This window comes from Schistocerca serialis, chromosome 3 (genome assembly GCF_023864345.2).
Source record: "Schistocerca serialis cubense isolate TAMUIC-IGC-003099 chromosome 3, iqSchSeri2.2, whole genome shotgun sequence".
Lineage (NCBI taxonomy): Eukaryota > Metazoa > Arthropoda > Insecta > Orthoptera > Acrididae > Schistocerca > Schistocerca serialis.
Window position 1 is genome coordinate 345835592 of NC_064640.1, and position 15030 is coordinate 345850621.

Sequence of the window (15030 nt, forward strand, 5' to 3'; positions counted from 1 at the left end):
TTATGCCAACAAGGCTACCACCACATCTGGAGCATAAACATCTGGTGTGGACTCGTCTATGATAAAGTTACTGGACTTTTTTTATTTTCGTACTTACTGAAAGAGATCATATAACACATTAAGTTCTTCTTCTTTTTTGTTTCCCATTTTCTGGCACTCTTTAATCCTCTCTTCCATTGTCTTTTTCTTTCTGCTCTCGTAGTTACTCATTTCTTATTTCTTCTGCTTTGAAAGCCTTCTAAATTTAGTATTTTATTTTTAAAAAAAGATTTTTTCTTGTATGTCCAATTCTTTGATGTTGTTTCATTCTGGTCCTTTTCTTATTTCTGTCATCTATGCTACTCATGATTCCTTTTTGTCAGAAATATGGGAATATTTCTTTCATTAGCCTGTTCTCTTTCATTCCACAGAAGAGCCCAATGAAGATTAGCTTCTGCTTTGTCATTACTCCTCATATTTTCTGCATATTTTCATAGATTTCCCCACTAATTCCAATCTTTCAACTGTTTTTTTTTGTGCTCTTATTTTTTATGAAGAATTAAATGGTGAGCGGTGAATTTCTCAAACATGCACTGACAGAGTTGTTAGAAGGTGTTCTACAGTAAGATGAATGTGCAGTACATTTTTCCTTGGTGGCCAGGTGCACCTTAAACTTTTCCTGGTGAGCAGATGGTAGAGAGAGTCAGTGACATAGCCACTGATGTTGCTACCCCAGATTTAACTCCCTTTGCTTATTACATTTCGGGATGCATTAAAGCATTGTGTATCAATATTATCCTACAATGTGAGGTAATGTGAAAGACAGAATATGCTAAATATATCAGGAACCTCCAAAGATACTTCAAAGTACTCAAAATGCACAGATGTGTGTACAGCTGTGGCTAGAAAAAGGTGTAAACCTGAGACTTTTCTGTGACATATCAAACGCATGTGGAGAAGCCTCAGCTGCTGTGAATTCCAGCCCCTTTTACAGAAAGAGTGTTTACTTATGTAATAATCATGTTTCCAGTCATGGATTAATACAGTACACTTAATCATGATTCCAATGATAATAGTAATGGACCTAATGTACAGTTAATGACAGATTGATAAATTTAATATCCAAATTAATACATTAATAACAATTTTCCTCGGCCTTCTGGACCCACTGATGTGTTGCCTTGATACAGGACCATTGAATGATGGAGGCAGATCATTTTTAATACCAGCCAATCAGTTAAATAAAGAAAGCAAGATGCCACAAATCAGTATGGTTCAGAATTTCTGCATTATAATTTGGGCTGCAGACTCATCAGTGCCTTAATGCCAGGCACCAACAGTCTAAAATGTATATTACGTGATAAGATCTGATGGACTGTTGCCAAGAAAGATGCCTTTATGGTACAGGTCTCAAACATCCTGTATACACAGACAGCTTATGGTGTTCTGTGTACTGATACATAAATGGTTTTGTTTGAAGTATTAACTAAAGCCTATAGCTGAGTAGTGTAAGAGAAGGAGCAGTGGCTTCTTTTAAAGTAGCTGCTTTTCTCCTAATAATGTAATTCAGAAATCATTCCCATAATTGTCAATGTAATTACATTAACACTGCTCATAATCTCTTGGCAGTTCATTTTGCAGAAGTTGCTTGCAGTGGCTCTTGCTACCTGTTGATGTAACTTGCCATGTTCTGTATCCCTGACAGCTCTTTTTCATGACGGGATTTACCAAGACTGATTGACTAACTGAATGAACAGACACTGTTAAGATATTTTTATTCACATGAGCAGTTTTGAGATTCTAAATATCATTCTCAGATTTTTCGTTTCATACAACTGTGCATACTGAACAAAATTGCATCTCTGTGTCCTGACATAAACCACATGAGTGAATCAGTCATATACATAAAATAAACAGTGGGTGTGATTGTAAAAACATCATTCTCTGCCTCCTTACTGATATAAATCACACACACACACACACACACACACACACACACACACACACACACACACACACACACACATATATATATATATATATATATATATATATATATATACAAACAAAGATTATGTGACTTACCAAACGAAAGTGCTGGCACGTCGATAGACACACAAACACAAACATACACACAAAATTCAAGCTTTCACAACAAACTGTTGCCTCATCAGGAAAGAGGGAAGGAGAGGGAAAGACGAAAGGATGTGGGTTTTAAGGGAGAGGGTAAGGAGTCATTCCAATCCCGGGAGCGGAAAGACTTACCTTAGGGGGAAAAAAGGACGGGTATACACTCGCACACACACACATATCCATCCACACATATACAGACACAAGCAGACATATTTAAAGACCAAATATGTCTGCTTGTGTCTGTATATGTGTGGATGGATATGTGTGTGTGTGCGAGTGTATACCCGTCCTTTTTTTCCCCCTAAGGTAAGTCTTTCCGCTCCCGGGATTGGAATGACTCCTTACCCTCTCCCTTAAAACCCACATCCTTTCGTCTTTCCCTCTCCTTCCCTCTTTCCTGATGAGGCAACAGTTTGTTGCGAAAGCTTGAATTTTGTGTGTATGTTTGTGTTAGAGAGAGAGAGAGAGAGAGAGAGAGACACTGTAGTAGTACACAACAATTTTCAATGTAACAGCATCTACCTGTCTATATTTTTTAATTCAACGTATGGCTGTGTGTTGAATGAATGCTTTTTGAAGTACACATCTTGGAAATATGAATTCATGTTGAGCCCTGATGCTCCAAAATGGTATGTTCTGGAAACATCAGGTATGACACATTCTCTTCCTTTTCGTACTTCGGGAAGGCGCATCCACATGTCCCAGTCCCACATCTTCTAACAGAAAATGAAAAAATAATATTTTCTTGTTAATAGAAATATCAGTTGTTCATTAATTAATATTTGAATTTTTAAAATCGAAACACAAATATATGGTTATTTTTATTATTTTACTATTTTACAATGAGAAATAGGAATGAGATTACCACATTTATGACTACATGATGTGTTTAAACTTTTTGATATTTCTTTTTTCAAGTCAATTTTACATGCATAACACAGAAAAATATGTTTCCATGATATTACTGTCTCGCCCTTTAACATTATCACCCAAGAAGTTCTTGCATTTTGATTTTTATGGATTTTTTATTGACATGTGTTCTTCATATTTAAAAAAATTTAAACTACTGTTTAAAACCCATCATTTGTGCAACAGTTACACTTATTTCATTAAAACATATCTGTGGCTAAATGGTGTAGAAGGTATTGCCAACTTAACTACGCATTTAGAAAAATTCACATGTATATCTCATGGAAAGATCATGAAGATAAAATTAGAGAGATACGAGCCCACACAGAGGCTTACTGGCAGTCATTCTTCTCACATACTGCAAGGTGGCATGCAGAATAGTTGTAGATGTAGATGTTGGGCGCCATATATTTTATTCCTTTGATAGCCCTCACATTTTATAAAAGTTATCTAGAGCTGTGTGCTGCAATAGGAATTCCCAAGATGAAGCAGCTTCAGTTTGATTCTAGAAATATTGTCATTGGGAACCAGATATCATATTAATTTGATTTATTTGTTCATTTTGTGGCTGCCCACACATTAAAATTATAAGCAGACACCATTTTGGTCATCACATTGTAAAATATTAAATGTGTGGTGTCACCGCCAGACACCACACTTGCTAGGTGGTAGCTTAAATCGGCCGCGGTCCATTTAGTACATGTCGGACCCACGTGTCGCCACTGTGTGATCGCAGACCGAGCGCCACCACAAGGCAGGTCTCGAGATACGGGATAGCACTCGCCCCAGTTGTACGACGACTTTGCTAGCGACTACACTGACGAAGCCTTCTCTCAAATGCCGAGAGACAGTTAGAATAGCCTTCAGCTAAGTCCATGGCTATGACCTAGCAAGGCGCCATTAGCCTTACATAGTTTGATAGTTATCGTATGAAATGTCTCATCCAGAATGCTGTACTCAAATGAAGGAATTAAAAGATAAGTATTCGAGGAGCTGCATACTGTTCTTATTAGAATTCACTACTTATCCTGTTCCAGAATTCACGCCCGTCTGCGTTAGATAGCGTGCATTTCGGCCTCCTCTATCTACAAGGTGTTGGCACATTTGCCAACACATCAAAATGGTTGCTGCAAGTTAAGTCTTACAGCTAACTAAGTTTCAAGCAGTGGAGTATTCTGTGAATGGTAATGGGTTTGTTCTTGTTTTTGTTATATAAAGATTACTGTAAAGTGAATGCTGCAAACCTTGTACAGGAGAAACCACACAGACTTGTTATTTTCTGCATTCTTATCTACTGCTGCAGTAGATTGTCCTTAATGCTTGATAAAAGAACTGTTATCTTGACCTGTGGCACAAAGATAGCTTCCACTAGTTGTTTTTTTAAATGATTCTCACAGTTTTTAAGAAAACTCATCCCACAAAGAGAATATAAAGGCAGCAGACTTAGACTTAAAATCTCCACCCCCCCCCCAACTCCTCCTCCTCCTCCTCCTCCTCCTCCTCCTTCTCCCTTCTCCCATGGACTGCATTGCTTTCTTGATCTGATGTGATGAAAACCTATTTTCTTTTTTTCTGGAATACTGCCTTTAGTTCTGCCAGTTTTGTCTTGTAAGTTGTCAGTATCAGACACTATGTGTACCCTGTGATTTAAAGTTTTAAGGACTCTTTTTGTTTCTCATAGATGGTGTCAGCAGGATACCTGTAAATATAAATCATTATGAGTTAGCTTATAGAAGACAGTATGTCTTTAAGAACCATCATCCTGTTGGAGTGGGATTAAAGGGACCAGACTGCTACGGTCATCGGTCCATCCTGTTGGAATGCAAATCCAGGAATGCATTGAATAATTGGTACCATTTAAAGCTTTCCGTCTTCTCTCATGTAGCAGACACCATTGAGAGTGTGGTGTAAATGAAGCATCCTTGTGAAGTGCTGTTGACAGCAATACATCCATCACAAGCTCTCAAGAAAGCACATCATTTCATTTTATTGACACCTCACATACTTTCTGAGCTGTTAATTCAATGGAAAGCAGTAAAGTGTTCACAATGATTTATCCAGAGTCTGAATTATGGTGACAATGATGAAGCAAAAATTAATACAAAAGTGGAGAAAACTTATGTGGAGGTATTTGAGCTTTTGAAGTAGGCTTAAGGAGGTGGTGCTCTTGGACAAAGACTGTTATTTCTTAATCAAAAGTAGTTGTCTTCAATTGAAGATTACCCTACACCTCAACTGGTGGTGTTTACATACGAAATCAGGGGTGTGGTATGTACAAATTGTTGACTGTTAGGAAATCTTCAGAAGAAGATGGAATCTCAGATGGTTCTAGTAATTTTAGAAAAAAAAAATGCAGTGACCAAAGTGGGCTTATAAAGGGTGTGGGTGAGGGGAAGGGGGAAAAAATAGTCTACCGCCATTACTACACACAATTTTTAAAAATTTGGAGTGAGAACCTTCATGGAAAGAAACCTCAATTGTTGAAAAACTGCTTGAGGTCTCTTCATCATGATGAAGTGCCTGACACCCCAGCTTTATCAATTCATGAGTTTGGTGCAGAACATCAAATGAATGACCTTCCTCAACCCCCCTGCTTTCCAAACCTCACCCCGTATGACTTATCCTTATTCCCAAACTTAAAATCAGTGTTGAAAGGATGCCATTTGGAAATCAACAGTAACGATAATGAGAGTTCATAAAGTATACTATTGGATTCTCCAAACATTGCTTTCCATGACTGCATGGCGAAGTGGTGACACTGCTGGGACAAATTTGTGAATATAACACAGTACTTTTAAGGAGACAAGATCTAAGCATCTGTGAGTTGAATAAAATAATTGTTAAAAAAGGGTTTCAGTATTTTTAGAACAGACCTTTTACCTAAAGATTAGAGCAGTGGGAATCACCTCCATTTATTTGGTATGATGATCAATAAGTACTCGGGAATATGGCATTTACCCTGAAAATGTCTCATGCCATCTGTGTAGTCCACATTGAAGTGAATATCAATGAAAATTGTGAACTGTTGACATTCAGCATGCGACTGTGCATATTCAAGCCAGTGGAGTTGGAGGCTATTTTGGTTTGTTCCTCAAATGAGTACAGTCACACATTGCTGTTTGAATATACAAGAAACTATGTTCACAAAGGCTGGGAATTTATCCCTGCCCATGTCTGCTGCTGTATTTGTATCTAGTCTTCTCAGTGTACAAAATTCAACACACTTCTCTAAGTTTGGAAGGAAAGCTCACCTCTTGTAGCCTGCTAACCTTGCTATTTCTAATTTGAATGAAGTTAGTGTATTTACATAATAGTCATTTGCAACTGACACTTGTCAGGCAATTTAACAAGGTGAGTCACATTTAATCATTCTGACCAAAGCTGATGAATCATGTATAAGCATCCAATGGCATCTCCCCACCATGCAACATTCATTTAGAGCCAAATCACCCACTGAGTTTTCAGTGTTCTCAATCACTCACTGCTTACACTCCAGCAGAGCAACTACTCTTTGATCATCTACAGGCCACAAAATTGGTAAAATCTGTGAAGAAATCATCATGGCAGAGGACAATGTAATTAATATGAAAATACTCCTCCAGTATCAGCAAGCATGTAGGATAATTTTTACACTACTCACATAATAACAAAATGAGTACAGTAAATTGTATCTGTGACTACACATTCTGTTGTATTTTAAGCTGGCCCAATGACATTTCACTGGTATAAACTGGTGAAAACAAACAAGGGGGTTCAGTAGGTTCCTCACTTGTTTACCCACAAAAAGGCTACATAATTCACATGCTGAAAGATATTTCTGACATGCAGTACTGATAGGTCCCATGAAGATGAGATGCAAATGTTCTTTTTCAAGTATTTCACCTGCTTCAGTTCATTGAGTGCCTTGAGAGTATTCAGTGAATGTACCCTGGAAAGAAACTTGTAGGAAACACCCACTTCTCCCTTCAAAGCCAAGGTAAATGGATATAATTCCACTGGAAACCAGAATACATTGGAATCCATCATAATTAGATTTTATATTCAGCAATGAAACATGTATTTTATGGGGCAACTGTGAGTTAATGTGCCAGCATCAACTCTGTTATTGTGGAAAAAGATAATCATGGATAGAGAGGATAGAGAGGAAAGAGAGTGACTGGTGTGTCTTGACACGGGAAAGATAGAATGGATGTATTTTCACACTGCTTATTTATTTCCTTTGTTCATGGGTAAAAAATGTAAAGTTAGCTTTTAAAAATTGTGATCACACAACTGGAAATATTCGTTTGACCTAGTTTACACTGGTATGCCTTCTCTCATTCCACTTCCTCATGAATGTGTTTCCACAAAGGGATAGGAAACATCCACATTCTGCAGATTTATGATAATCCACAAGGGCCTGTAGGTAATAGTCAAAACATTTTCTGTCTATAATCTTCTTGGATTATTTTCTTGTAATCATCTTCCTCTTACAAAACCAAATATGAAGAAACAACCCCACTGACTCAAAAATATACAGAGTCTTCATTTGACCATTGTGGTTGCTTTTTACACATTACTAAATCTAATAGGATGTGCTTCCTTTCTCATAGATGTGCAGAAACTTGATGAAATTCTATGCCTCAGTTTTGTATTTGGTTATCCATCAATAATAAGTAAACATCTACACACCCATGGGAATTAAGATTTTGTGTGCTTGCTCCAGGATGACAATGACAAAAGGTATCTATCTAAGAAGTTATTAGTTTCTTTCTTACAATGAAGATGCATGAGTTTTTGACACTCCTACCAGACAATGCTGTTCCTAAATTAAGAATAAACAGAAATTGGGGCATACAGTCATAAGAATAATTAATTTGGGTACATATGACTTACTTATAACTAAATGAATATTACAGCTGTACAGTAAGTTGATGAAAATTATGGAAGCCAACAAATTAAGAAAAAAAGGATTTATGGAAAAATATTGTTTTAAAAATGCAGTTAATTTCTATTGAGAAATATCATCACCCTAACCATTAATACAAACCTCCTCCTCCTGCTGCAGCAGCATGCCATTAAGGAAGTTCTGCTTCAGCTTGGTTGGTATCTGTGTCCATTGTCTTCAGAGAGTACTTCACAAACACTTTGCAGGTACAGCAATAGGAGGCAAGGCCTTTCACATGCTGGTCGAGAACATCCCACAAATGTTCAGTATAATTATGGTACAGGGTCTGTTGATCTCCCCATTACTGGGTACTGTGCACCTCCTAGCACTGGCTATTAGAGGTGCTCAGTGTGAATAGGAATTTTCCTCATGAAGACTGGTCCTCATTAGTTTGCAAATTGTCTGATGTGACGATCTAAGATCCCTCCTAAAAATTGTGGTGTCACACTCACGGAGCTATATGTTTCTTTCATTGGCATCTTTGTAACAAGTAAGAATACTCACATGACAGGACTGAAGTGGGTAAAGCATTTCTGATAGGGTGTAACTTATTACTGGTTCTCTCCAGATCAGTGAGCATCAAGTTTGGCTTCTGAAAGGAAACTGAGATTCTCTGTGAAGATGAGCAATTCCCACTGCCATACAGTTGACCCATTTATCATATTTGTAGTCACTCATTACTGGGATGCAGCTGGTCAACTTTGCTTTATCTCCATGAGATATACTACATTCACTAAGTTTCTTCCAGTGTGTACAGATTGTCAGAGGATAAACATACAAACATTTTTCAGTTTAAATTTTTTTGCTCCTCTTCTTTTACAGAACTTCATATTTATACTGTTTTGACTCAGTATAATGTTCTGGTTCATATAAGCCCTCTAACACAAATGTGTAGAAACGTATATGAGCATCTGCAAATCTGTATGCCTTATCATAGGCCAGGGGCATCACAGATAAAATTACCATCAAAGCTCATGTATTCATATTTTGGGATCAACATTAATTTACTTTTTTTCTAAATCTCTTTGGTTTTGCAATTGTTTTATTTTTTCCTAACTTTATGCTGCACAGTGTGTTTCTGGTGATGTCGTGGACTTGCTATTCTTCCCAGGAGAAATATCAATGCCATTTGATTCTGTAAATTTTTGGCAGGTGAAACAGTTAAATCTAATGAATACACAAATAAACTTTCTTATCTGTATTTAACTATCACTTTCACACTGTTGATTGCTTGTTTAAATGCCTATCCTCATGCCAATATTTGCATTATCCGAGTTGAAAGTTAGTGTGTTTCATCTGACTGAATTCTTCCTGATATCCATTTTTATCTTAATGATCATCCTTTGTATTTATTCTTTTTATTTGGTTTTTAACTCATTTGCAACACAAAGGAATCAGTAGCTTCCTGGCAGTGGCAGTGTTTCTGTTTCAGAGCTCTTTACATGCTAATTATATCATTACCTCTGAAGTGACTCAGTGTTTGTCTAAAGTGATTATTTATTAATTACTAGCATCTGTGGCAGACTACCTTTCCTGTTCTTAGTATTCTGTTTGATCATTTAATGTACAATAGTTGTGTGTTACTGCTGATCCAACAATAAAACACCAAGTAACTATATCACTTAAAAATTACAAACATTATGAAAAATGTGTCATAAAGTCAAAGCAGATACAGAAAATACTGTCATATTAGCAGAAACTCTGCCTGCTTTGTGCAGGTTATGGTGACATATGAAATCAATACATGATATATTCATAAAATACACTGCAATAGGACAGTCTAAAAATATTAAGCAAAAATAATAGTGAAATGACAAGAAAGATAGGATTTCCTGATTTTAAACTGAAGGCCTACTTGAAAAACATTTGTAATCCTCTTTGTTGTTATTCATGAGTCAGCAGAAGAATTTCAGAGCTTTTTTTCTGGATTAGTCAAAAGCAGACCCTTCTAAATCATCTCTGTGGTGTTAAGAGTTGTCATATCATACTGCATTATTATTTATTTTATAGACCTTATCTTCATACTATAAGCAGTTTACAGTTCTTTCAGCACTTTTAAGTTACTATTAGATACTGAAGATTATTTTTCTTTCAGAAACTGGCAGAATCCAATGTAAGATAAGCTGGTGCAATCATTTAGGTATCATTATTTGAAGTTAATAATTCAGCAGTAGCTCAAGTGTGAGGTATGAGATGGAAACCACATTTATTTATATTGACATATTGCAGAGTTTTTACATGATGATCACAACATGCTCAACTTCTTGTACATTAACACAAATTCTGTTGATCAATTTTTCTTAACTGCAGCTCACTGATCACTTATTATTTTTATACATACACATTGTGACTTTCACCTGTTTTCATTATCTTCCTGATGTGAATGACTGTCTTCATTTTTCAGTTAGAATATTTTTTCAGCTTCTGCAGTTGTCATTGATTATGGACTACTTTCCCACATTTTATCGTACTTGTTCCAGATGCTTGAATACAAATATAGCTAGTCAGATTTATACAGTCCTCTATGAGTAGGTGCTCTGAAACATCTTTTTTCTTTTATTATGTCATTTGTCCTATGTCATTAAATACAGGTTTAGAATAATAGAAATTACATAAATTCACATCGAGATACTTCCAGATTTCCTTTCTCAATCTGTACTCAACCTTCTATTCTTTTCCTCCCTCCATCTTGACTCATTTATTTAGTATCACACATTTCAAACCACATCCAAAAATAACTGCTGATTATTTCATTTCATCATCTTCTTCATCCTTATTTCTCTTCTAATAACATATAGTTTTTAAATAATGGCTCATCTAACCCCATCTTGTTCATATCCACCTTAAAATGTGTTGATTTCCATTAACATCTAATTGTAGTTTGCTATGAGCAGTCATTCATTTCAAACTCAGTTATAATAGCTGAATAACAGTCAACACTTAAGAACGTTGAAACACTGACTGAAAATGCTTTTAAATGTTTCCAGAATGAAATTTTTACTCTGCAGCGGAGTGTGCGCTGATATGAAACTTCCTGGCAGATTAAAACTGTGTGCCCGACCGAGACTCGAACTCGGGACCTTTGCCTTTCGCGGGCAAGTGCTCTACAAACTGAGCTACCTAAGCACGACTCACAACTCATGGCCGGTACCCACAGCTTTACTTCTGCCAGTACCTCGTCTCCTACCTTCCAAACTTTACAGAAGCTCTCCTGCGAACCTTGCAGAACTAGCACTCCTGAAAGAAAGGATATTGCGGAGACATGGCTTAGCCACAGCCTGGGGGATGTTTCCAGAATGAGATTTTCACTCTGCAGCGGAGTGTGCACTGATATGAATCTTCCTGGCAGATTAAAACTGTGTGCCCGACCGAGACTCGAACTCGGGACCTTTGCCTTTCGCGGGCAAGTGCTCTACCAACTGAGCTACCTAAGCACGACTCACGGCCGGTACCCACAGCTTTACTTCTGCCAGTACCTCGTCTCCTACCTTCCAAAGCCATGTCTCCACAATATCCTTTCTTTCAGGAGTGCTAGTTCTGCAAGGTTCGCAGGAGAGCTTCTGTAAAGTTTGGAAGGTAGGAGACGAGGTACTGGCAGAAGTGAAGCAGTGGGTACCGGCTTTGAGTCGTACTTAGGTAGCTCAGTTGGTAGAGCACTTGCCCGCGAAAGGCAAAGGTCCCAAGTTCGAGTCTCAGTCGGGCACACAGTTTTAATCTGCCAGGAAGTTTCTTTTAAATGTTGTTGCAATATTGCTAGAAAACCCTTTTAAACATTTGCAAAGTACATCATTTTCTGTAGCAGGATGTTTGGCAGATATATTTAAAACAGCAGATACTACTGCTGATATTTTTCTTAATTACCAAATATCCACCAATGACTTAAAAGATTATTTTTTAATTGTATTTTCACATTTTGCTGTTAATAATTATTCTTGTACATAGCAAGTGCAGTCTTGAGGTGTGCAAGAGTGATCACTTCAATGTTACAATCACAGTCTTGCCCATTACTTCCATGATCAAGAAGTGCTGTTCTAATCTAACATTTTGTTTCACAGCACAAATAACACTTTAACATATTACTTACTCAATATGTCTTTTTTTCCTGTAAGGATAGGTTTCTATTTCAGTGACATCACTACATTGTTTTACAGCTGAATTTTTTTATGTACCCTTTGCTCAAACATCAGTAACTATCTTGATCTTGTTGTGCATTGTTTTCCAGTCAGCTATTGGACAAGGCTGAATAACCCAGCAGAATTCCAAGTGTGTTCTGGTAAGAGGATAGACAACATAAGTATTTAATTTCACCTATTTCACCATATTTACTTAACTGCCCTAAAAGTGCTTCTCGGTTTGTAAGGAAAACGCAGACAGTTGGACGCATAGTTACGCACAAGTTATTTGCCTTCGTTATTGATTCATATAGTTCTGTTTAGTTGATGCAAAGTTGCTTCAGAATGGCAACACATGACAGGTCCCACATTTATATCATCTTCTAGCACTAAAAGCAGACAAATTGTGTCACTGTAACATCACCGCAGCATACTGCTCCGAATATAAACTTAAAGCACTTTAATCACCTTGAGCACAGACAAATTTTTTAACTTCATCTACATCTATACTTCACAAACTAACTTCTGGCATGTGGCAAAAGGAGAAGCATGTCATTTTTGCTAAATTATACCATATCTCATCAAACATTGTTCTTTATAAACAGTGCCCTATCAATTTATAATTTCCATTCAGTATCCATTCCTCTTGATCCTATTCATTCATACTGTTTAAGTCTTGAGAATTACCCTCTTCCTTAGAAATGTAGTACATCGTCATTATTCTGCCACCTTGCACCATTCATCTCTAATGAGTTCATCATCGATGGGATGTCAAACCTTATTCTCCGTTTCCTTTTTGCTGTCTCACTGTTTTGTGAAGTTTTCTCTATTTGATCAACACTGAGTTACCATAACAACAGATTGAAGTTCATCATATCTACCATGTCCTACAGCTTTATTACACTGGTACCAATGAAATGCCATATGCTAAGTAGATGTCTTCTGTTTCTCTCTGTTCTTCACCTCAGCATACTGTGATCTGTAACAACCTTCTTTTTTCATCATTTGAGTGTATTTGCTGTGAATTAGGCCTCAGTAAATCTTTATACCTTGTTTGTGTTTATAAAGTACACTTTCCCATCAAAATTATACTTAAAGTGCATGTTTTTATTTATTTAAAAACAATGTTGTAAAGTACACAAATTTCACTTACAGTACATTGTCTTAATCTCACTTCATGTTTGTTCTTATAGTCACTGAGAAATGTAGTTCTCAATGTTTTGCACGTGGCATATGTTGTCTGATTTTCATTGAAAGCAAACATTGTTGTCTTTTATGCTGATGTATTGAGATTACTACCACAAATTTCATCATTCTGTTGCTCTGAAGCATTTTATTTGTATCACATTTGATACTACTCAATAAAGATTCTTATGTTATTATGTGCATGGCTTTAAACAACTTGAAAACTGAATGTAGTGATTTAGTAAGACACATAAGGTACATACAATGAAATGAATCAATCAACTCTGTGCCAATTTTCACTTTTGCTTCTCTGATTATAACTCATTCATTGTATTTGCTGTAGAAGTTTTGTTTGATGGCAGGAAGGTCATGTAGCCATTGAGTTAAAATTAACAAAAAATACTAAATCAAGGAAATAAATAAAGGAAAGCCTTTGTTGGTATCTGCTAATTTTTTGGCTCAATATACAACTCCGTATCAGCTGACAAATACGAATTATGATCATACCTTTCTATGAGCTGTATTTATATACTTAACAATAATTTGCAACTAAAATTTCATAAAGGTGTAACACATTTATGAAGTGGAAATATGAGCACAGAAACATTTGTACTGAGTCTCATACTATACTGTCTGCATCCAAAGACAATGGTAGTGGCTCATGTAATCTTCAACTTAACTCATCTTCCACTGATATATAAGAATGGTAGTGTTTTTCGCAAAGAATATTTCCTTTGCCTGTGGCCATACTGACTTGGCTATTTTGTCTTGATACGATAGAAAAAGTGTTAGAGATATATAACAAGAGGAAAAAGAGACAGGGAGGGAGGGACGGGGAGAGAGAGAGAGAGAGAGAGAGAGAGAGAGAGAGAGAGAGAGAGAGAGAGAGAGAGAGAATGTTTCTGTTATTAAAGTTAACACTGAAAATAAATATTGCACCTTCATAACATATTTGCCAATAAAATTACTTGCGCTGACAAAATTTGCAAAGCATACTGTTCTTGCAACTTTAACTTAACAGAATGGTGACTACAGTATTTCTCAGTAATTCTATTCACCATTTGTCACAGTACCAAAGTACATGTATACAAAGAGATTGGCATAGATATGAAAGAAACTGGCTATGCACAGATAAAAGACTTATCTTCTGTGTGTCACACGTTCACTTATAATATTAGCTATAATATAAGTACTTTTCACTGAATTTTCAGGTAACATTTCTCTTCACAGTGTGATTGTTTCAGATAGTTACAAAATTAGTCATTACATGTGATCCGATAAACTAACAGTAGAGCAGCAAAATTACATTTTCAGTTTTCATGGCTGTTCAAATATTAGTCATAAATATTAATAATAACTGATACTTGCATCTCATCCTTTCAGATATTTGAAGTGGAATCAGTATGTTGCCTTTCCTTTTAATTGTGTCATATCACAAACTCTCTTGTTAAGAGATAATGAAATGGACCTTTCATGATCCCTAAATTAGATTAACAATTAGTCTCACTTCACCCAGAATCAGTGAGAGCAGGGTGTTTAAGGTCCTACAGCCTGAAAATTGCACTGACCTTCTCAGGAGTTGGCCATTTAGATTCCAGTTCATCCTTGTAAAGAGATCGTTTTAGTATCCAGCCAAGACCAGGCATTGTTTCTACTCTATATAGTAAGCTTGGATCACTACTTGTATGTTCATATCCTTGATCATTCCAGGCAGAGATGCAGTAGATTGAATCATCTTCCTCAAGCAATCTCAGAGTTTGGCTAAAATAACTGAAAAACAATAAG

General features: G+C 36.5%; 1 protein-coding gene across 6 annotated transcripts in view; it reads right to left on the reverse strand.

Annotated features, from left to right (window-relative positions):
• LOC126470158 (protein O-linked-mannose beta-1,2-N-acetylglucosaminyltransferase 1-like) overlaps positions 1-15030 on the reverse strand; it is a 2280325-nt gene that overhangs the window by 32835 nt on the left and 2232460 nt on the right. For 5 of the 6 annotated variants that reach the window (XM_050097778.1, XM_050097779.1, XM_050097777.1 and 2 more), the window contains 2 exons: positions 14814-15015; positions 2635-2828 (listed from right to left, as the gene is read on the reverse strand). In XM_050097778.1, coding sequence (XP_049953735.1) covers positions 2635-2828; positions 14814-15015 — 396 coding nt within the window. The remainder of the gene's footprint in view (positions 1-2634; positions 2829-14813; positions 15016-15030) is intronic. The other variant, XM_050097781.1, reaches the window with a different exon arrangement.